Source organism: Eublepharis macularius, chromosome 1 (genome assembly GCF_028583425.1).
Source record: "Eublepharis macularius isolate TG4126 chromosome 1, MPM_Emac_v1.0, whole genome shotgun sequence".
NCBI lineage: Eukaryota > Metazoa > Chordata > Lepidosauria > Squamata > Eublepharidae > Eublepharis > Eublepharis macularius.
In genome coordinates, this window is record NC_072790.1 from 140,707,883 (window position 1) to 140,731,577 (window position 23,695).

Consider the following 23,695-nt stretch of genomic DNA (forward strand, 5'->3'; position numbering starts at 1 on the left):
ATAGAAAGCTTTATACAGTACCATTTTTAGTGTCATTCCAGTGTATAATTACTTGGTCAACTAATTCTTCTGAATAAATTTTGAACTAAATTAAATTAAGACAGTATTCTAAAGCAAGATGACAATTTACCCCCAAAATATCTTCTACCAACAATGTTCTCCTAGATTTGGCTACATATGCAGATATTGTAGTTCCAAGTGCAATTGGCCCTACAGGAACAAGATACGGTTGTCCATCATTTTCTCCTGGTGGTTTGAACATGCAGAGACTCTAGTGAGAGAAAGACCAAAATAGAAAATAAAATTAGAACATTGGATTCTTTCTACAGTAAATCAGAATTTTAAATAATTAAATTTCAGTAATTTATAAATGCTTACACTCAGGGGTTTTTTTCTGGGAAAAGATGTGACAGAACTCTCAAGAGGGAAATGAGGAAGAAACACACAGGATTCTTTGAAATAATATTATTTTCAAGCACTATTGCTGAGTAGTTTCAAGAGGTGTTGGAACTCCGTTCCACCGCGTCCCCCCTGAAAAATAACCCTGCTTACATGCTTACACTAATTTCTGGAAATGTTAAAATACGGTCACTTTTCAATTTTTTTTGTCATCCTGAAACTTTCCAAAGTTAACAAGATTAACTCAACAGAATAGTATTTTTGGCACCAGACTTCACCAATAAAACAGCCATACCTTGACAAAACTAACGCATCTATAATCTATGGGTCTGTCTGTTCACATAAGGCCTGGTTTTCAAAGCAGTACGTCACAGTACTAGAACATCTGGGCAGACATTGAGACATGTCACATTCAAAGTTCTACATGCAGTAGGAGATGGTATGTAAGCCCAAAGCTCATGTCTGTATCACAATGTGTAGAATCTACACACTGTGGCCATATATGAATGGTCTATTTAACATACAGAAAACTCACAACAGGAGAGGGGGAGAGAGAGGGAGTCTCTTTCCTTTGGCCTGGCTGACCCAGATCTTTTCCGGTAACCCTTCCCCTCTCAGATTCCATCATCAGCCAACCATTCTGCAATTTAGAAGAAGGAGAGGGAAAGAGAACTCAAGGCCCTTCTACTGGCTTGTCTTGCCAAGCTCATACCAGTTCCTACCAGAGATTTAACTATGTCTTCTGTTTGAACAGAAGTGGTAACTACCTCACAAATCTGATGTGATGCTGAAATCTGCAAATATATCTTCCAAGTATTTTTAAATGGGTAATACAACAGCTAGTCTGAATTGGGCTGTGTTTTGAGGGCATAGTTTTGCTAATTAAAATCCCCCCCAAAGCTTTTTATTTGCCCAGGAAGGGTGGGAAAGAGGCAAAAAGAAAGCCCCTGGCCTGCCTTTTTTCCTTCCATTGCTAACTACAGATGGGAGTTGTGGCTTTGATTGGCAAAACCGCTTAGGTGGAGAAAGGGTTAACTCTCCAATCACCATAGCATGGCCCTTCTCTGAATTAATTGTTGACTACTACTGCACTTTAAAAAAAACTCCAGGAAGAGGCATTCATGAATTTCCCACTGCTGTTTTGTCCATAGGAAGAGCAGTTAAAAAAGGAAAAGAACTCAGAGCAACTCCTTACATTTGTCTAAAACTTATTCCATTTATAAACAACACTGTAGTTAAACGATACAACAACCCTGACCTGGCAGTAGGACTACCAGCCTCTTCATGGGGACAAGGGATCTCTCACTCCCAGCCTCCTCCCTCTCACCTGGCTAACAGGGGTGAAGAAGCATGGGAACAGGCCTAGGAACCCCACAGCATGCTACTGTGCACTCTGGAACACTTCTGTGTCACATTGGGTCATGCATGGGCTGAAATCAGCCCCAAACACTTCTGTGTCGCACTGGGAATGATGTCATTCCCGGTGCAACACAGAACTGTTCTGGAGTGCATATGCACTGCACATACCTGCTATGCATGTGCACAAAGAAAGTCTTCCCATCATGTCCCCCAAGACCCCCATCCCTTTCACATCCAAGGGGACTGGCAACCCTACCTGGCTGGCCCAGGCTATCTTGCTCTGATCAGATCTCAGAAACTAAGCAGGATTGGCCCTGGTTAGTATTTTTATGCAATTTCACAGCACTTTACTCAGACATAGGTATACTTCTTGAATATGTAAATATATCAAATATTTTAAAAACACAGCTGTTAAATATAGCATGTATTTAGTTTTAATTACCAATAAAAATTATGCAGTAGCTGATAACTTTGATGGGTTATCAGAAAATGAAAAGTAATTATCTAAAACATTTCAATTCTATCTATTATAACATTAGTTATATTACAAATACTGCTCATCATACACGTTAAAAGAGAGTCTTCTTTTTTTAGACTGTTGATATTTTGAAACTTTTAAATACCAGTTCACATTTGGAGCCATCCAGAATCAGCAATGATAGCTTTAGTAGTTCAAATTTCACCAAACCATATTTTGCTCCAATGTAACATAAATAAAAACTATAGTTTAAAACCATTCATAGTTACATATGCAGAGCGGAACTATGTACCCGCTTATATCTTTCTTTTATTTGCCTGCCTCCTGAGTCTCCAGATGCTTTTCCAAGTCACTCTACCCTGGACAACTGAAAGCAACTTGACACTATATCTGTGGCTACATTGTCACTGGCTGGCTAATCCCAGGTGGTTAGCCAATGAAATACCTGTGCCAGCTTTCCACCTTTCATGCAATGTTTAGCTTATGGATTGCGCAGTGTATGTTCTTGCCTTTTCAAACATCAGCATCCAGAGTATTTCTGTCAGGGTGTGGTGGAGACAACACCATATCTCAGCCCACCACATGGTCAAGCCCAGCATCCACCAGGCTTGAGGGAGGATGCCAAGGAAGAAAGACCAGCTGTGGCTCCCAGCTGAGAACGGAGTAGTGCTAGGGGAGAGGAGGTGGCTTAGACTGGTATCCAACTCCCACCCTCTCTGAGGCCAAAAGAAGGGATTTAAGCCAAATTTGACCCTGATGCATGATGGCTAGGATTGGGATTCCTACAGTTTCCCTTCCTGACTCTCCAAGAGTTTTACAGCTGTCACTAGATAGTGGTATAAAGCATAATTTATTCCCTAAGCAGTGTCGCTTTTCCATTCCACAGCTGTATTAAGGGGCCAATGAAAACACAACATTGTTCTGAAAGTAATGTAAATCAGCTCACTTATGACCTGACTTTTAACTGACCTCTTTCTGCTAAGAATTTCCCTACTATATCAGTTCCTTTCATAATTAACACATTCACTATAGTCTATTTTCTATTCTGATCCAGCCAATCTTGCCTAGAGAAAATTTCTATGAAAACCAAAATTTCCACTTTATAAAATATGGGCCAGCAAATGGTATCAATGATTGCAGATAAGGTCCAAGGTATATCGGGTGATAGTCTATTTATTTTGTTACCTCCCCAAGTTTGATGCCATCTGTTCAGCAATTGCCAGAGGTGCTAATAAGAATCTAAGAACAGCCGTTTCAACCACATAGGTTATCAAGTGATGACTGCAATTATATAAAAATTAAATTACATTTGAACTCAGGATACATATCCTGAGCCAGTTTGGTGTAGTGGTTAAGAGCACGGTACTCTAATCTGGAAAGCCAGGTTTGATTCCCCACTCCTCCACTTGAAGCCAGCTGGGTGATCTTGGGCTAGTCATGGTTCTCTGGAGTTCTCTCAGCCCCACCCACCTCACAGGGTGTTTGTTGTTATGGGGATAATAATGGCATACTTTGTAAACTGCTCTGAGTGGGCGTTAAGTTGTCCTGAAGGGCGGTATATAAATCGAATGTTATTATTATTATTATTATTATCTTGCTCTACTGAATCAAATTGGCAATACTATTTACAAACATGAGACAGTACAACATTCAATAACAGACCTTCCAGCCACCAAACATTGATTTTAAAAAATCAGTGTTTCTGTATGCTTCAAGAATGAGCATTTCATTTCACTTAAAAATGAGAATACTAAGTTTTATGAAAAATGAATGACTTTAGAAAGGTAATTACTTAGTTCAATAAAAAAAGATTCAACTATTCTGCTTTATGAAATCTTTAGAAAAGTCACTAGGTGGCACTATCTATCAGGCAAAATAAGTAACAATTCCTTATTTTTAATCTCAGATATGTTTAGTAAAGTCACCCTAAAACATGATCATGTGTATATTTGTTGCCTCTCCTTTTGTATTGTCTTTATTACATACAGATCCCATATAACAGCATATACTGCTGGGACCTACTTATTGAAATCTATATTTCTATCATTCCTTTTTCCCCAGTAATATATTAGAAGGACTTTGTTAAAGAAGGTATATATTGCCTACACAACAAATAGACAGCAAAAGAACCAAAGGACATGTGCCCCATAGTTCTTAAATGACATAAATGTGAAATTACAAAAGAACAACGTGACATTAAAGTCTGCCTTTATATGAAATGGCTGGCTGACAGTGGAACATTCTTATTTGAACAACAGCAACAACAGCACTACTGAATGCTTTTTAGCCTAATGTTTTCCTCCATGGTAAACACAGAAAGCATTTTTTAATGACAAAATAGTTAAAACTATGAACAAACATGGTTTGTCAAAAGATAAGTATGGTTTCATCAAGAATTTCTGGAGAATGTCAGCATGGATGTAGGCAATATACACTGGACTTTCAAAAACCCATTTTAATAAAATACTCCTAAGGAAACTTTGCAACCATGAGAGAAGATGGGTCCTCTTAACACTGAAAACTAGTTTATGAAAAAAAAAATCTGGATAAATAGGTCTTTTTCAAAATAGAGAGATAAAAATAGAGATAAATTATATGACATAAGCAGCAAGGAATAGATGTATTCAAATAATACAAGATGTAATACAGGATGGCCAAATATTTCTCTGGATACAAATAGAACGCACATTTTAACAAACATTTACCTATATGATGTATATGATAATATGATCCAAACATTAAAAGTTTCAACAGCCAGAAGTAGTTTACAGGCTGGCTAAACACCACAGCCCTTTAAAACAAAATGTTAATTAACAAAGGGAAGACCTTTGGAAGTTCAATACAGAAAAAGCAGCTCAACGGGGTAATTCATTAAAACCAATTAAATAATCATACATTTTTATCTCCTGCTAATCTTTGTGCAATGTTATATACCAAGCTATAGAAATGGCATTCTGCATACAAAACATAGCTCTTCAAATTCATACTTACGTTATTGCAGTCACCCAGGAAATACAATGCAAATCCATCAGCATTTGTAGCTGTCAAAGTAACAATAAAAAGTATCATTCATTATCAAGATGAATGAAATACATGTACTTTTGATAATGTCTGAACTAGCATAACTATTAGTTTTCATCAGTAATCTCACATGTGAGAGTTTTAAAAGAAAATACATAAAATCATACAAAATCATTTCATTGACAGTGCATACATTTGGACCTCTGCATTGATTTTGTAATTTCATCAGCTCTCAGTTTAATCATGGTCTCCCAGTCCTTGGACTTTTACTCAAATTGATCCCCATTCCACAAGATTTCCATTGAGCACTTTGACTACATTCCATATTTTAAAATAACTTTTCCCTCCAGTGTCCTCAGAAGACACGAACACTGCAGAGAAACAAAATATAGCTGCTATTGAAAAGGAATTGTATAATTTCACAATTTACTTATTTTGGCAAATGCCATCCCTTATGATTTCCCTAAGATACAGGAACCCTTAATGATGCCATTAATGTGCATTTGCTTTTCCAGTTCTCTCTTAAAATGAAAGATCGCACAAGTGTCTTAATGTAGCAATTAAAAAGCATTCTGTCAGGAGCAGAATACTTCCTTAGCCCACAGTTGCATTCCCACCAGATATTCTGATACTTACAAAGCCTTCTGTAAATTCTAGAATCTCCACAGGCAGCACAATTGTAGACTCCAGGAATGGCTTCTAAGAGCTATAGGAGCACACTTGAGCAATCTGGCAATTTAATAGAGACTTTACAAATACTCTCCCATTGTTTCCAGGTTAATGTTCCACAAACCGTAGGAAAGTTATGGCAGTACATTTACTAAGGCCACTACATTGTGAGATACATTCCCATAGCAGAATTCTCTGCCAATACTGGTGAAAAAATGGTTTAGGGATTTTAATTTAAAATGTTGGGATCAAATCTGAAACTGGATGTAATATTGTGAATCAGTGCATCCTTATTTGTAATGTCAATGAAAATGTGGTCAACGGAATTTCACAGGAAATATGTTAAAATATTTTATTTGTAAGTGGTTAGAGGTATAATGAGGGAACTATTCAATTTGTACTAACAGACAAGTTGGACTGCACTGATCTTGTGCTGTGTTACATAATTATCAAATAACTCATTGAAATTGAAAATTACAAAGCAACTTGGGGAAGCTTGGGAAAAGAACTTCCATGGCCACTTCCATGGCTATATAAAAGAACTTCCATGGATATATAATGGCCACTTTCGGTGCCATTATATAGTTCTAATCTCACTACCTATATCACCATACCACGGATAATCTGCCTACAGCTGATACTCCCGATACCCTTATCTTAGTAGTAAAGAACATCTCCAGTATTCGTTAAATTCTCTGAAAATCTGAATTATATGAGTCAATTTCATTTAATTTGTATTGGCTCATGTAGCCTGCTTGTGGGGAGGGCGGGTTAAAAATAAAATAAATAAATAAATAAATAATAGAACTTGCATTATTTAATCATGGCAGTGTTGACTAAGCTGATTTAATCAACAACTGACCTACAGTATCTTTTAAAAAAATCTTTAAAATCTATTAATTGGCTTAGCCATCATCACAGAAGGGTCTGCATGGTTAAAATCAGGGATGTGGGGTAGAAAATTTCGCTGTACTTTTTACTCCACAGAAAATATTTCATTATTAAAAATGTATTGTTTCATAAAATTAACAACAACAAATAGATGCCATTGCCAATCCAATGTTCAGTAAGTCTGGCACTTTCAAAGTTGCAGTTTATGATTTTTAGGTGATTATTTGAATGAATGGCATGAGAAAATACAGCTAACATTTATTGATTTATAACTTGGGGGTGGATAAAAGCATAAATATTCATAAAAATCCATTTTTAAAAAAAAAATCAAGTTATGAATTCAACTGATTGGCTCTGCACATGAAAGTAATTTGTTTATGTATATCTCTCAGATTGCAGAAAGAATACTGCAGCCACCAATCTGATACAGCACTAACAAGTACCACAAGTGATGAGGTGCTCCAGTGACCTCCATGGACGATAGTTAAGTTCTGTTGAACCAGATGAGTAAACCATAGCTACATATTTCATGCACAGTTCTCAGAGTATGCTAAACTGCAGTGCAATCCTCTGCACAGTTCATTAACTTACAGGAATCTTGTAGTACCTTAAAGACTAACACAAATTTATTCCAACATAAGCTTCCATAAACTAGAGTCCGTTTCTTTAGAAACTTAACATTTGAATAAGGGAACTCCCAATCATAAAACCCTAGCCTGGAACAAAACTGTGTTAGTATTTAAGGTGCCAAAAGACTCCTTTGTAATTTTGTCATAAGAGACTAACACAGCTACCCCTATGGAAATCCATTGTGTAAGTTTTCTAATGTAACAAAGTGATGTGAATTTCAGTTTATAGTGGGGAAATCTGCAGTAAATTAACTTCAATCACTAAGGAGGGATCAGTTCTGTTACACTATTTTTCTTTTTTTTTCTTTGTTGATTTAGAAAGCAGTATTAGTAAATGGACAGCGTGAGTGGTTTGCACTAGTATTGGTTGTTATCCTACAGTGAAATTAATCACTGACGTCTATTTGGTCTCAAAGACCTAGAGACTATGCACACAAGCTCTGTTCTCAATATTACAAGACTACTATTCCACAATTAGCTGGAAGAATTACCACTGGGATGTCAAACAGTACTTAATATAGCACTGTATTTAGCCTGAAAATCTAGCAATGCTTACCCCCAAGGGCATGAGCCTACTATGAGTGATTCCGCACATGTTGGATAATGCCCTTCCAATCCTCTTTATAGATCATTTGGAATGGATTTTGCTGTGTGCGGAACAAAAAATCCACCTCAAATGATTGATAAAGTGCATTGAAAGTACATTATCCAACATGTGCGGAATCAGCCTCAATGTCTACTCAGAAGGTTCCATCAGCAAAGATCTTGCTCTTTCTGCATTTTTCCTTTCAGTCTTTTGTCTCTGTCCTAATTGATTACTTCCTTTCAGTTCTCTACCTGGCCACATCTGTCTCCAAACTCCTAAATAAATCGGTAATTACCTCAAGTGTAGAGGAGCATGGGCTCAAGCACTTTTAAAAACATTTCTTAAAATTAGTGTAGGCATTGATGTCAAGTCTAAACTAAATGGCTAGTGTAGATAACATCCTATAGTGCAACAGATTTCTGGAACTAATTCTACTTTAGAATAAGGTGTGTACAGTCTTTACCTAATAATAATGCTCTAAACAACATTTTTAAATCAATGTACAGATTTTAAATGAAAGACACCCAAAATGTTTTCTTACCCATTTGAATAATACTACTCAATTCATATAGAAGCAGATGGTTGTTCCCTCCTATGTCCAACCTCTGCTCTATATAGCTGTTCAGTTCATATACCACTCCTTGCATATCAGTATCCTGGTACTATTGAAAACAAACACACACATTTCAGAATACAAATTAATACAAAAAGGATATTTATTAATTCTTGTGATTAAAATAAACTACTAGCTAATCTGGACAAAATAACTCAACAGAAAGAGATAATGGGTAAGAGAAAGACAAAAGAGTTGCTAAAACATAAGCAATTAAGATAAAAGACTCCTAGGGAGTTAATCAACTTATTTAGTAATTGCATAGATAAGCAATAACAAAAGTGAAAGTGTACTACTCTGTATAATACAAAACTGGGAGATTTTGCTAACTACAATTGGATAGTCATCTGTATTGGAGAACTGTAAGAGAAAATAATCTTATAACGGAAAATATAGGTTCCTTGTAACTGAATTTCACCCTGATTTGTCGCATTTAAGAATTATATTACATTTGAATACATACTAATTTTCCATTTTGTTTTTATGTCTGAATTTTCCCCAGAATATTACTTATATTTAAGATTTGCTTGTATTGTTGTTCAAAGTTCTATTCTCTCACACTTTTAGATACTTGAAAACATTTGAGTCTTCTAATAGTGAAGATGGCTGGTAGATTGAAAAATCTTTAAAAACATAAAACAAATACCTAGTGGTACCTTAAAGACTAAGAAAATTTATTTCAGCATAAAGTTTGTGAGTCAGGCCTAACTTTGTCAGAAGAATATAGACTGAAGAATGGAACTAAGAATATATTAGGGATGCCTGAAAATATTTATTGGGGTCTTTTTGTAATCAAATATTGTTCCACCCTTATGGGACTACTCTTTGGATCAAAAGCTGGTCTACAGGAGATCTGAATAGAGGTCTAAAAGGGGTTCACATTTTTTTTAATGTTTTTATGTTTTAATGTACTGAAAGGCACAGTTGCAGACTTTAATACCATGGAAGAAAATTGAGCCCCTTCTGTGTTCAAAATCTTGCATTTTTACTCCTTAAATATTTTGGCTAAGAGAGCCAGTTTTGAAGGAACTTGTGCTATTTTCTTACTTTTTTTATGATGCAACCCAACCTTTTCCAAAAAATCTGCTTTGTTCATGATTTCCGTGGATTCCACAGGAGGAGCATTCTCTTTTTAATCCCTGGATTTTGCTCTTTGAAATTTTGTGAAATTTGATGGAAGATCATTGGAAAGAAACCACTGGGTTAAAAATTGAACAAATCAAAACCTAATTGGGATAAAGAGTCTGTTCAACCCTAGAATATATGCCTACAGTATCAGCCACACTCCTGACTGTTGTTATATGAAGTGGTTATGATAAATGAACAGGGATTCCATCATTAAATCTCACTCACTGATCAGGAACAGTCAGGATAGAAAGGTTTCAAGGGTGGAAAACATGAGGGTTTAATCAAATATAGTCTATACTATACAAGACAGACTGCTACTAGACTTTTTCCAAGCCGTTTATTAATCAGTTGGATATAACAGAACATGCAACACAACAGCTATACATTCACACTTTATTCATGAGCTTTACATAACTTAGCAGAAACTATCTGCACACAGCAAATATACAATAGGGCAAATATGTAAAAAAAAACTGCCGCCCACTGATTTATTCTAAACAGCATTCCATGGACTTCTATAAAAGGTTGCTTAGGATATCAGCTTTAGTTTTGTTAATATGTATTAGAATGTTTGATAAGTCTCATCACCATGAAATGTTTTTAATTTGCTTATATAGCTATATACATAATTGACAATGAATTGAGAAGAATTAGTATGTGAATTGGTAATATGGCAGGTTTTCCACGCTAAAATTTAAACTAGAGATTACTGATTTGTAGTTCTCAGAAACAGAAACAATATTCACATCTTCAACTGTTCTTAGCTCAGCTGCATAACAACACTGGATTGGAATCACCACACTGCAAGCAGAGCTCCACTGGTGCCTTTCTGCTTTTTTCCCCTCATATTGCAGACACGTGCAACCCCAGAAAAGGGACTGTGGGACCCCTGTAGGATGTGACACAGCATCCCTTCTGCTCACACAGCATAGGTTCAAGTAGAAGCTAAGCAAGACCACTCATCTGATACAAGATAAAGTAAAAAATTATTCCAGATTAAGCAGAAATCCCTCAGGTAATTCAGGCATCTAAGGGAAAAGATGCATCAATACAATCCTAAACAGAGCCACATCCTTCTAAGTCACCTGACTTCAAAGAGTGTAGAAGAGAATAACCTCATTAGGACTGGATTGTTCAGTAGGAATCCAGGATGCAAAATGTTAAACTGCTGGCTGGCTCAATATTTCTTATCTGAATATCTCTATAGACTTTAAAAATGATGTTTAGGAAAATGTAAACAAAAAATGGGACCACATTGTCTTTATATTACTCATTCACAGTTTATAATGCAGTTTATAATGACAAAATTCTGAAAGTGAAGATTCTAACATTTCAGCCTGTAAAATGAAATTAATAGGGCATGTAACTCTTGACAATAAAACAAAGAATAAAAATAGTTTAAAATGCCATTGAAAATAACAGAAGGTAGAGATTTCATCTAATGTCTAGTAAGGGGAATGCATTAGAGCTCTATATTAAGAACTTAAGATGAAATTTTCAGATAAAGCAGCAAGCTAGTCTTCAATATTGTTACCATCACATAGGGCATTCAGAAACAGAATATTTTAAAAATCTGTATTTCCCAGGTTATTCAGCTTTTCTTCACCAAACTCTTTTACAATTAGCTTGGGCCTCTTTCCCAAGGCCTCATAAACAATAGTCAGCAAATTTGTTCTAGAAAAGATTATTTAATTAACTTTCTATTGCTCCGTCATCCTGTAGACACTTGCCATAGAACCAACAGTTTCACCTTGACCAATCAAAGCTTCTTATCCAGGTTTCTGTCCAGCAATGCAAGTAAAAGGACAGACAGACCTATCAGTATGGGGCTGGGATAGTGGCCCACAAGAACAACTGTTGGCATTTTTTTAAAAAGCCCTGTTCACTAACATTTGAGGCAGCTCCATCTAAGTTCCTCTCCCAATGCAGGAATATGCAGAAAGGAAATTGAGTTCACCCCCATAAATGTCAAGATATGTGGAGCTGACCTTTGGCCAAGGTTTAAATGAGGTTTACCTAATTTTAGTAATACTAACTAGAGATGAGCATGAACCAGGAAAATGCTGAACTGTGCAGTTCATGGTTCATAGCGTTTCATGAAATATGAACCACCACAAACTGGCCCTGGTTGGCAAACTGGTTTGTTTGGTTCATGAAAATGTCACTTTTGGGGCAGCAGAAGGTCTGCAGAATAGGGGTATGCACCTCCAGTTTCCCCCTTTCAAACTCTGGCCACCTTTCAGCTGATGGGAGGGGGATCCCACATCAGCTGAAAAAAGCTGCCAGCGTTTGAAAGCAGCAACACTTTTCTTGCGTGACAAGAAAAGTGTTGCTGCTTTCAAATGCCTGATGCTCTCCTTTTCCCCGGGAGATAAAGCGATGTAAGGGTCATAAGGCTACTTCTCCATTGGCTTCTTTCTTCCTGGGTATGCAAGCACTCTCTTATTTTTTTTTTCAATGTCAGGAATGATTTCTAATGTTGCTGCTTATTCCCTGCTTGCTTTAAAAGCCAGGAAAGGGTTAAATGGCTGCTTTCCCCTTCCTCCTTTGGGGTATGCACATGCATGGGTTGCAATGTTGTAACACAGTAACATTGTAACATTACTGCACATTTCTCCTGGCTTTAAAAGTGAGGAAATAATTAAATGGCTGCTTTTTCCTCCCTCCCAGGCATGTTTCTGGCTTTACCAAAGAGAAAAAAAAAACAAGCGTTTTGCACAGCCCTTTGGAAACAAAGTGGCAGGGAAGCTGTTGGGTGGGGAGGAAGTAGCAGCATTTTAACCCTTTCCTGGATTGGCTTTAAAAAATAAATAATGAGAGTGGAACAAGCACAAAAAGTACATCTTTTCCCCCAGAACTCTGCCACCAATTCACTCTCTAGCGGGGAGGGGACAGCCCAATTTGCAAATACAAAGGGGGGGAGGGTTCCAACATTGCAACATTACTACATCTGCTCAGTTTTTTTTTTTAAAGTGTGACATGAATTGCAAAGCCCTAAAAGCCTGAAACTGCAGCGAGGCTTCACGCAAGAAAAGTGTTGCTGCTTTCAAATGCCAGCAGCTTTTTTCAGCTGATGGAGAATCCCCCTCCCATCAACTGAAAAGCAGCTGAGTGCACACCTCTAGTGCAGAAAGCCTAGGAAACTGATCAGCGCCAGATTGTCTGCAATGATGAACCAAAAAATTAATCAAACAAACTGGCCTAAAGTTCATTGCAGTTTGTCAGAAATGGGCTCTGACAAACTGCTGGTTCACAAACCGGCCCGGTTTGTGATGAACTTTGGTTCATATTTTGGTTTGTACTCATCACTAATACTAACCTAGAGTATTAGTGAGTGACCTTATGCTTTATTCCCCTTTGTTTTACATCCTGTTTCACTAACTCTCCTATGCACTGTAGTCTTGTGGCATTGGCAAATGACTGGCAAGAAAACAGTCTAAAAGTTAGAAGCAGGCAGGTGTTTAGTAGGAAGTTAAAAATACAAGTACATAAACCCATTAATAAGTATAATGAGCATAGCTAAGTACAATTTTCACCCCTAACACTGTATGACACACAACTCCAGGTTTCTTACTGCAGTTTGTATATAACAAAGTCTTCAAAAAGATAAGGAAGGAAAATGTGACCAAAAAACACAATGCTAAATGAAAAGTTAGTTCTCCACAAACACAGTAGTGCTGTATTCCATGATGTGCCTTCAAAATGGAATAAAATAAGCATAAAAAGTCTGTAATTTATCTTTATGTAACTAAAGAAGTTCAAACAGATATTTTGTCTTATGCCGCATTTGTACTGCTATACTTTGAACTGCTTTAACTGTAGCCTCCCTCTTTTAAAGCAAATGATTTCATGGGAGGGTTAAGACCTAGAATCTCCAAAATTCCTTGGACCAGTTGTAATATGTAAAAATTTGTATGAAACATGTTCTTAGAGAGGCACAGTCTTCCCCAAAAGTAAAAGCCTTGGTCATCAATGAACTGTAATAGTTTATTGTAATCATGCAGAGGCAATCATCTAAGTGCTTAAGCAAGTATCCTACAGAGGGACAATAACTGTTTTGTTATTAGTGGTCTGTTTTGGTTAAACAACTAGAAATAGAGAAAATGGTATTAATTGGTAACACTGGTATTCAGCAACTGGATTTCACATGGTTGTATCTCAATTTTACTAAACCAGGTAGGAAGCAAATTGGTAAAAACAATTACCCGCCAAGGACTTGCAATAAAAGAATATCTTATAGTGACATTTCTCTGTTGACCACATAAATTCCTGATGACCTAAGAGCCATCAAAGTAAAGAAAAAACTCTGGCAAGATAGCAAGACTAATGACAGTTGATGTGGTACAGTGAATATTACATTACAGAGGGAAACTGAAAGGTTCTGGACCTGACTAAGACAAAATTCTCATGGGTCTTTATTAGAAAACTTTGAAAATAAGGGGAAAGATCCAGCACCTTCTACAACCTTCCTGGACTGGCAATTTGGAAAAGACATCCCACAATATATACTGACTTCTCCCCATCCTCTTTCCCAGAACAGTAGGGAACATACAATAAGTAAACCATAGTGCTTGGCACTCTAAAAGTTATTAGCTAACCAAATAAATGTGTTTGCTTGTTTTTGTTACAAGTCATGTTTTTATGGAGTGCAACACACAGATTACCATTTATTATAAATGTAACTATGAAATGTTATTACTGTAATAAATTTGCTCCAGCAGTTCTAACTAAACAATATATCCATAGATGAGTTTTGAATCAAGGATTCTCCTCTTATGGTGATTGTGGCAGAAACACACATCCAGTCTTCAACTAAAAAGTACACAGCTTTGACATGAAATATTTATGATTCAATATGTCTCCTGCTTCAGAGAGTTCAAGACCTGTTTCACAATGGGTAAAAGAAGGCTCAAAATGTCATCCATCTGGCAAAACAAAAGAGAATAATTAATCCCTGCTGCTTTCTGAGCAAGGTAAGAATGGCTACCACCTGGAGAGCAGTAGGAGTAGAAACTTCCTATTCAGGGCACTGTGGCTCATCGACGTGCTATAAATGTCTAGGTCTGTGTTTAAAATGTGCAATGATCAGGTAGATTCTCCTAACCCTAACTGTCTGTAGGGACAGAAGACATAATGACGACTTAAGAGGGAAACTTCTGTTGACCCCATTTATCTAGATGAGATTATCTTTATATAACTGAATCCCTGCTGGAAGGGGGAACTGCCCTTCAATCAGTGGACAGCAAAAGAGTAGCTCACTCTTTAAAAAAAAAAATCATAAAAGCAGCCAGTGGTTGATCCAGAATGGGGCTACAAGAAAGGGCTTTAAGACTTTCAAAGATTTTCTGTGTTTAAATCTCCCTCTCTCACTCACATTACTCACAGACACACACAACAAGCACTATTTTTTCCACAAAGGGAAACCTATAAGTAATGTAAGTTTAGGCCTAAGACATGATGGTTGGAATAGCTGGCATTGTTTATAACATAGGTGGGTGGGAAGGCAGCTATGTGGAAGTCGCATAGTGCTGCTTCCCTCTCAGAATAACTAGTCTCAGAACAGTGAAAGCTCAACCTTTTATGGTGCTTCTCTGAGGTGATCTGGAAGAATCTTCTCTGTCTAGCTACATCATCTTTGTTAATATGCTTTGGAACTTGATCAATTAAGCAACTTTTCTCCTACTAAGGTAGAAGGAATTTGGGAAACTGACATGAGATATTTCTAGAAGCACTCTCCAATCAATTTTTGTTTTGCATTCTACATATTCTAAACATCACAAAACCTTCAGAGAGTAAATGAAGCTCTTTTAAAACATGGGCCAATTCCAGACGGCCCTCCGCATCGCGAAACGTTGCGCGTCGTTGCGCAGAAAACGCGAAATATCATGTTTTCTCGCACGAGTTTTGCGCGACGTCGCGCAAAACTCGCACGAGAAAACGCGATATTTCACGTTTTCTGCGCAACGACGCGCGACGTTTCGCGATGCGGAGGGCCATCTGGAATCGGCCATGGAGTGTTGATATCAGCAACCAGTGCTGTTTTGGCCCTCCCCTCAGGAGATTGCAAATGCTGCCTTCAGCCACATGATACAATTCAGCTGGACTACTGGAGAACAGGAAGCCTTAGCACAAGCACACACATATATATATAATGATCCTTGAAAAAGAAAGCAGAAAGAGGGACCTGTGTGGCATGGAGCAACCTCTCTTGTCTTTTTTCCAGCCAGGTATTATGTGCCAAAAAGGGAAGCTACTAAGAGGGGGAAAGAGACTCAAGGCCAAGATTAGGTCACAGGTTGGTGGAAGATTGGCAGGGTAGATGCCAACAAGATCCTGAAGAAGAATCCTCTAGAATTTGGAATCTGGTTTGGTAGTTCTGAGAGTACAAGTGTGACAGAACCCTATGATTCAGTATGGCTCAAGAGTGCCACCAAGAGCATCTGGATTCTTGGACCCCTGGGGCTTACATGACAATAATGCTTTATACTCCATTCCACATTAGGGCTACCTGGATACCTTAATCCTTTTTTGACAAAGCACAACCGGTTTGGGCCAGATTCCCTTTTTGTCATGTTAGTGCAGAACCATTAAATTGGCAGGACCATCCTGTAATAATTCTCTGATTAGTGGAAACCTCCTTTGTTCTTTGAGAAGTGAAGTATGCCCTGGATCCAAAGGTGTTTCAGGAGAATCCTGGATGGAGGCAGAATGGATGGACTCATGGGGCAATAAAGGATGAATAAGAGAGACTTCCTGAAGGCAGGAGACTACCTGGAATCATGCATTAGGAGAAGGACAGTTCAGAAGTCTCCATTAAAATCACACTTAATCCACTTTAGGATGGAAGTATGGAAGGTTTCCACAGCTGGACTTTCCTGCAGACTTAGGAAATACCACTCTGCTTGTACTGTAGACTCAATAGTGTTGTTCTGGATATTAGATGGCTGCATCACTAGATTTCCAGTTACAGTAGAGAGAATCAAAATGATAGGTGTGTCTTTGGGGAGAAGCATGGGAAGATTCCTGTTATTATCCTCACTATCTTTCCTGGCCACCTTAAGATGTTAAAGTGGTCCATGCTGCTACCACAGCAAGATCAATGTCTGCTCAATGTTCCTCTCCCAGAGCAGAGGAGTCAGAGTTACACCAAGCCAGTTCTCCTGATAAAAGGGTAGTGCTCTTCTACCAGCCTGTACCTTGAGTGAGAAGAAGCCATGCCGGGATTATTAACGTCTGTCTACCTAGCTAAAAACCCCAGGGTAAAAAAGGAAAGGAAACATCATCAGCTATGGTACAGTCTCTAACTAGGCAGAACTACAGTCCTGTAAGCCCTGGACATGAAAACATTAGAATAAGCCTCCCCGCTCAGGTACAATAATTTCCTGTTTTCTGTTTGCCAGTATCCTAAAGAAGGGAAGCTCCTATTGCTGGAATGTTCTTCTGATCATATCCATTGAATACAGAGAATTACTGCAGATACTAATGAAAACAGCAATTTGAAAAAATTGCAGAGATTTTTAATTAAATGAATGACAGGAGCATTCTATACATCTGATTTCTTTAAAGCTTGGTTATAAAAGCAATTATTTAACTAAAGGCATAAGTAGATGGATATCATGTAGACAGAGAAATGAATGAAGGAAAGGGCCATGGAATGTGACGAGACATGAGGAAAAGGTGTTCAGAGTCTCCTTCCCACATTATTTTCACGTATTGAATCCAAAAACAACATTTCATTATCATGAAAACCACATGCAAGTATTTTCCCATTTTTGTATGGCTGATTTTGATATTATTTAGTACATCTATAGATGGGTCTCTTGAAGCTCAGACTGATAATGGTATCTTAATGATAGAACAAATGATTCCAAAGTGATGGAAATTATTGTAGGAGAATTTCATTTCATCATACCTTATTTTTCTTTTTACTGTTCATCAGGTTTTTAGAGTATAATGGAAAATGTTTTGTTAAAAGAAAAATAAGCACATTTCCATTTTAAAACTTTTAATAATTCAAGATATTTCCATTTGTAATCTAATTTTCACAACAATAAAATACTACTTATTCAATTATTTGTTCATAGCCACAACTGAAATCAATTACATTTATACCTGTTTAAATAATAGCACACATCTGTCTTCTCTCACCCTCCCCATAATAAAAAGATCTCATGGTCCAGTGGAAAAAACCCTCAAGTTCTCTTACTTGATGTTTCCCAAAAAAAGATTCAACAGATAAATCCAGATTACCTTTTAATTTGATTTCTTTCACAAAAGGGGTGCTAAGGCAAACTAATAAATCATATCAAAGTATCCAGAGACTTTGCTAAATGCAATGGTATGTTCCAAACAGAGAAAAAGATCCTTTTTCAAAGAAATGAGAATGAAGACATCAACAGCACTGTCCAGAGCAGGCTCCAAAAGGAGCTTAGAACTGGCATCACACTGGGTGAAGAGATTCCTCTCAAAATAAAAAAAAAATCTGGGATTACAGTTACCTGTAATTGATGTTCCTCAACTGGTCATCTATGCAGTCACATCTGGCTACTGTGCATGCACAGGCCTGCCATGAAGAAGGTAAAGGCCCCGAAAAACATGTAAGACACCACCCCGCATACTGGCTTCCCACCTTTTTTGACATGAAAGGGGAGTTGAATGCCTCTTCTTCAGTTCCTTGAAGCTACTGCTGAAAAGAGTGGACTAGGTATTAAAGAAAAAATAATAAAGCTTACAGAGGGGCTGGAGGAAGGGATGTTTGACTGCATAGGTGACCACTCGATGAACATCAGTTACAAGTAAATGCAACCCTGTTTTCATTGTCATGGGCACTGTTCAGTCCCACATGGAAGAATGGTAAGCTGACTAAGTATGGCAAGAGGATGGTGGGTTTGAACTCTCAGTTGAATAGAGTCTGCAGCACTGTCTTTCCAACTTGTTTATTTATTTTTATTATTTTAGACTTTTTATTATTTTAGACTTTTATTCCACCCTCCCTGCAAGCAGGCTCAACTTGTGCTTCTTATGCAGCACTGACATGGAATAATGCTTGGCAAAAGCAAAGAAAGATCACCAGGCAGCTGCTTTGCAAACTGTGTTGATGGACAGTCCATGAAGAAAAGCAGTGGAGGTCGCCTGTGCACAAACGGAGTGAGCAGAGTTCTGTAAAGGGCAGTCAATGCATACCAACTTGTAGCAAAGACAAATGGAGGAAACAGTCCAAGAACAAATAGACTGTGACAAAAAAATTTGACCTTTATTTGGGCCATTAAATTAAATAAATAAATTTGGATCCTGACCTTTTTTCCCCTGGATAGCTCGATCTCATTACATCTTAGAAGTTAAGTAGGGTCATTCCTGATTAGTACTTGGAGGGGAGACCACAAAGGAAGTCCAGGGTCGCTATGCAGAGACAGGCAAGGGCAATCCACCACTGTTTGATTCTTGCCTTGAAAACCCTAAAGGGTCACCATGAGTCGGCTGCAACTTGATGATGCTTTTCATTAAAGTGCTCTGTTCTGTTAAGGTAGAAAAGCAAGGCTCATCTCACATCGAAGGAATGGAGTCAGTGCTCACAAGCATCCTTGGGTTGCAGAAAAACTGAGTATGACATGTCCTAATTGATATGGAAGGCAGAGGCCACTTTCAGTGGGAACTGGGTAGAAAGGCAGAAAACTACACTAGTATCGTATAACTTGAGGAACAATGGATCATATCTCAAGGCCTGTAATTCGCTAGCTCTACAGGCAGATGTGATGGCTACCAAAAAATGGTTTTCATTGTGACAAGTTGGAGGGAGCACATGTAGTGAGAGGTTCAGATGGTATTTCAGATGGACTCCACTACAGATCTGGGTGAAAAATGGGGGGAAATTGATTAAGCAGTCCCTTTAGAAAAAGAAGAGATGCCCTTTGTGCAAAAACTGATAGTGAAAGGACACTATGGTTACTAGATGAACTCTAATGGAAGTCTGCAAGCCCTCTTTCCACCAAAGACAGGAGATAGTAAACTGCTTCCTATTAGCCCACTGACAGAATCTCTTCATTTGAGAGAGTAGGAATGCCAAGTAGAGTGCTTCTGGGCACTTAAAAGGACCTCTTGAACATGGGTAAGAAAAGAAGGTTAACGAATGAATCAACTACTCCATTAAATGTAGGTTGTGGGTGTCTGGGTGGCAAAGGACCCCTGGATTAGAAAGTTGCCATCTGGAAGATCTGGAAGCAGGGGAAGATATTGGCCTCATGACACGTTCAGAAGCATACCAAACCAGGGTTGTCTGGGCCAAAAGAGTGATTATTATTGTGGAGTTGAGTGGGAGAGGGGAAGGATATAGAACAGGGTCCTTGACCAAGGCATCTGGAATAGGAGTGTACAATTTGGGTCTGGGATTCAGGGAAAAAGCCAAATTTTTGCCAGTTTGGCAAAAATTAGCTTTCCCGGATAAAAGTAGAGAATCCCAGATCTGAACTGGGATCCTGACCCCAAATAAATTCAGGAATCGCTGCTGAGTGGCTTCTCTTGCTGTTTCCCTTCAAAGAACCACAAGTTCCTGCCTTTTTTAAGGAAGGGGGGGTCATTTTTCAACCAAATTTACAGAGAGTCTACTTTTGACAGTCCTCTAAAGAACCTTCAAGTTTCATAAAGATTGGACCCTGGTGTCCAATGCTATAGGTCCCCACAGAAGGTATCCCCAGCCACTCTATATTTGTTCCTATTAGGGTGGAAAAGTCAAAGCTGACTCCCATTGCAGAAACATACTGAGGCAAGGCTGCCATGCCCAAGGCACACTCCCAAATGCAAGCTGCACACAGAAAGCCCCAAAGAACCAAACTGAAGCGTGGAAAAGGAATCGCCCCAGAAGTGAAGCAAGGAGACCAACATTAAATCAGAGAATCACATCCATTCCAGCCAACCAAACTGAAGCAAGGGACCCTGCTGCAACTTAGCCTAACAGCAGGAGGGGCAGTTGAGTCAGCTGGCACAACATAAAATGTACACCCTAATTGGGACACACACCCTAAAAACATCAGCCCATGTTCGCACAAATCTGTGCAGAAAATTGAGAAAAGCAACCCCAGAGAAATGTTATTCTCTTACCAATGGAATGGGAATATTCAGAAAGAAATATTAGTGAAAGCAGAGAATATGAGTGACACACCATGCGCCACAAATCAACAAAAGCAAACCCACAGAAACACCAAAATGAAGCTACAGAATGCTGTTGTGTAAAGTTATGCATTTGACATGCTTTTCTAATGTTAACTTTCCTCATTGCAGCACTGGGAGGGAAGACCAATGATGAAGGCCTACTGCAGCCTGCAACTCAAGTGAGGCTTCCCTAAGCCAGTGAGAGTGGCTGCAGAGAGACAGGAGACTTGAATTTCTCAAAATTATTCCTCACTCTCACTTTCAGCCTGAAGCCAACTTGGATCCATCCTATATTACTGGCTTGCTTGCCATTGTCTTGTGCTTGTAGCTGTCAGTCTATGGATGTCAGGCTATAGCAGATAGACCCCTGTACCCTTGCAGCAACAAATCCACGGTCTTGGTTGAAAGGCTTTATTCAGGAATCCCATCAAATCCTCAGATATGTCCATAGGATTGCTCAGAAGGAAAGTAAGCAAACAAGCAAGATGACAAGAATACCTAAATGTGCGAAAATCATTCCTCTTATAGAGCACAATTACTCATCCCCCCTCCCAACTGTAAAACGTAACATTTGGCGTGAAGCAGTCTTGAGTACTCCTCACATAGTTTACATATTCCATCTAGACACTAGGAAGGCATAAGATTAAGGCTGAAACACAGTGATTCATGAGAACGAACAATTTACAAGGTCAGAAGCCCTGGGAGTTTCAAAGCAGTTAGTTAAGGCACCTGTGGCTTCAGTGGGCCTTTGAGAGCAAGGTAATTTATGGCATTGGCAATATGATCTCAAGTCATAGCATGGAACAATGGTTCAGCACAAAATATTGGTTCACAGCAACACTTCAGCTGAAATTAATGGCATGGATGGGGGACAAACATGACATTTCTGCCTCCTCAAAATTAGAACTCCCCCTCTTACTCAGGTCCAGGTTTATCAGGATAACATTTATGAAAGTTTGAGAGGAGTCTGGGAGCATTCATGTGTGAGTGCTCCATCCATTCTCTAAAGGATTCATCAAAGTCTTTCCACCTTAGTAAATAATAAAGCTTGTTGTGCTTTATTTTAGAGTCTAAAATTTCCTCCACTTCATGATGGATTTGTCCATCCACTAGCATTGGGTGTGGGGCTCCCTTTTCTGGATGCCACTCGTCGGCGGGGGGGGGGAGCCTTCTTTAAAAGGCTGAAGTGGAATATTGGGTGAATTTGTCTTAAGTTCTCGGGGAGTTCTACTTCCACAGTTACTTCGTTGATTCATCTTTTTACAGGAAAAGGTCCTAAATATCTCCACCCTAATTTTTTGTTAGATTGATCCCCTTTAATGTTCTTGGAGGAGATGTACACAAAATCTCCTGGTTGTAGTTTCCATTGGTCAGAGTGTTTTCTGTCAGCAAACTTTGTATAGTCCTCTTTTGCTTTGTCTAAAGTTTTTGTATGATTCCCCATTGGGAAGTTAAATTAGTCCACCATTCTCTTAAATCTCCTGGCTGTTGGGAGCCAGGGGTTGTCTCCTTCATATCCATGTACTATTTTAAAAGGAGTAGCTCCTGTAGAGCTGTGTATTGAGTTGTTATACGCATATTTGGCAAAATCAAGAAAATCAATCCAATCGCGTTGATAATTAATGTAACATCTTAAAAACTGTTCTAGCACTTGATTTGTGCATTCTGATTGCCCGTCGCTCTCGGGATGATAGACAGAGCTAAGTCCTTGTTCAATTCCAGCAATTTTGAGAAGCTCCTGCCAGAAGTTGGCAACAAACTGTGGGCCTGTCAGATATTACCTTATTAGGGAAGGAGTGCAATTTGACCACGTGTTTCATGAACAGGCTGGCCAGTTTCTTAGCTGTGGGGATTGCAGTACATGGGACAAAATGAGCCTGTTTGGAAAACAAATCCACCACTACTAAAATGACTGTATATCCTTTCGAGGGGGGAAGATCTGTGATAAAGTCAATTGAAATCACAGCCCATGGTCTAGGAGGGGTTTCTAAGGGTTGCAACAGACCAGGGGGTTTTTCCCTCCTAGATTTTCCCATTATACACACTGGTCATGAAGCTACATACTGAGACACGTCTTTTCTCATAGCTGGCCACCAGAACTGTCTCTGTACCAAATGTAGGATTTTGAGGTAACCGAAATGTCCAGCAAGTTTTGTATCATGGCACTGTTGTAATATTTCTTTTCTTAGGCTCGCTGGAATGTATAATTTGCCCATTTGGTACCAGTTCCCATCTTCTCCCTGTTTCAGATCATCTTCGGGCAATTCCCCCCCTTCTTTTTCCATTTCAGCTTTAACTCTCTCTCCCCATTCCGAGAGATCAGTTTTTGTGTTGTTTTGCATTTTTGCAGCTTGGCTGCGTGTCGTCACCACTCCTCCCAATTGGGCTGGTGAAAAAACTGTATCAATTATCTCCTCCCTCTGGTTGTCATGTTGGGGCATGCGCGAGAGCGCATCTGCTAAGAAATTTGATCGGCCAGGGAGGTACTTCAATGTAAAGTTGAATTTGGAAAAGAATTCCACCCACCTTAACTGTTTGGCACTTAGTCTATGGGGGTGCACAACGCTTCTAGATTTTTGTCATCAGTCCACATTTCAAAAGGAAATTAAGCCCCCTCCAACCAATGTCGCCAGGTGGTAAGTGCAAATTTTACAGCAAAAGCTTCCTTCTCCCATACGCTCTAATTGCGTTCAGTTTCAGAGAAGTTCTTGGAAATATATGCTCAGGGATATAACTTTCCCTCCTCATTTAGTTGCCGGAGGACCCCCCCCCCATGG

The 23,695-nt window shown here is 38.7% G+C and overlaps 1 protein-coding gene across 1 annotated transcript in view; it reads right to left on the reverse strand.

Moving 5' to 3' along the window:
• The window catches only part of PDE10A (phosphodiesterase 10A), a 92,676-nt gene extending 83,982 nt beyond the window's left edge, over positions 1-8,694 (reverse strand). Inside the window, exons 1-3 of the mRNA XM_054977032.1 lie at positions 8,574-8,694; positions 5,228-5,277; positions 131-271 (exon numbers count right to left, since the gene is read on the reverse strand). Coding sequence (XP_054833007.1) covers positions 131-271; positions 5,228-5,277; positions 8,574-8,679 — 297 coding nt within the window. The 5' untranslated portion in view covers positions 8,680-8,694. The remainder of the gene's footprint in view (positions 1-130; positions 272-5,227; positions 5,278-8,573) is intronic.
• Positions 8,695-23,695: the final 15,001 nt, after the last annotated feature.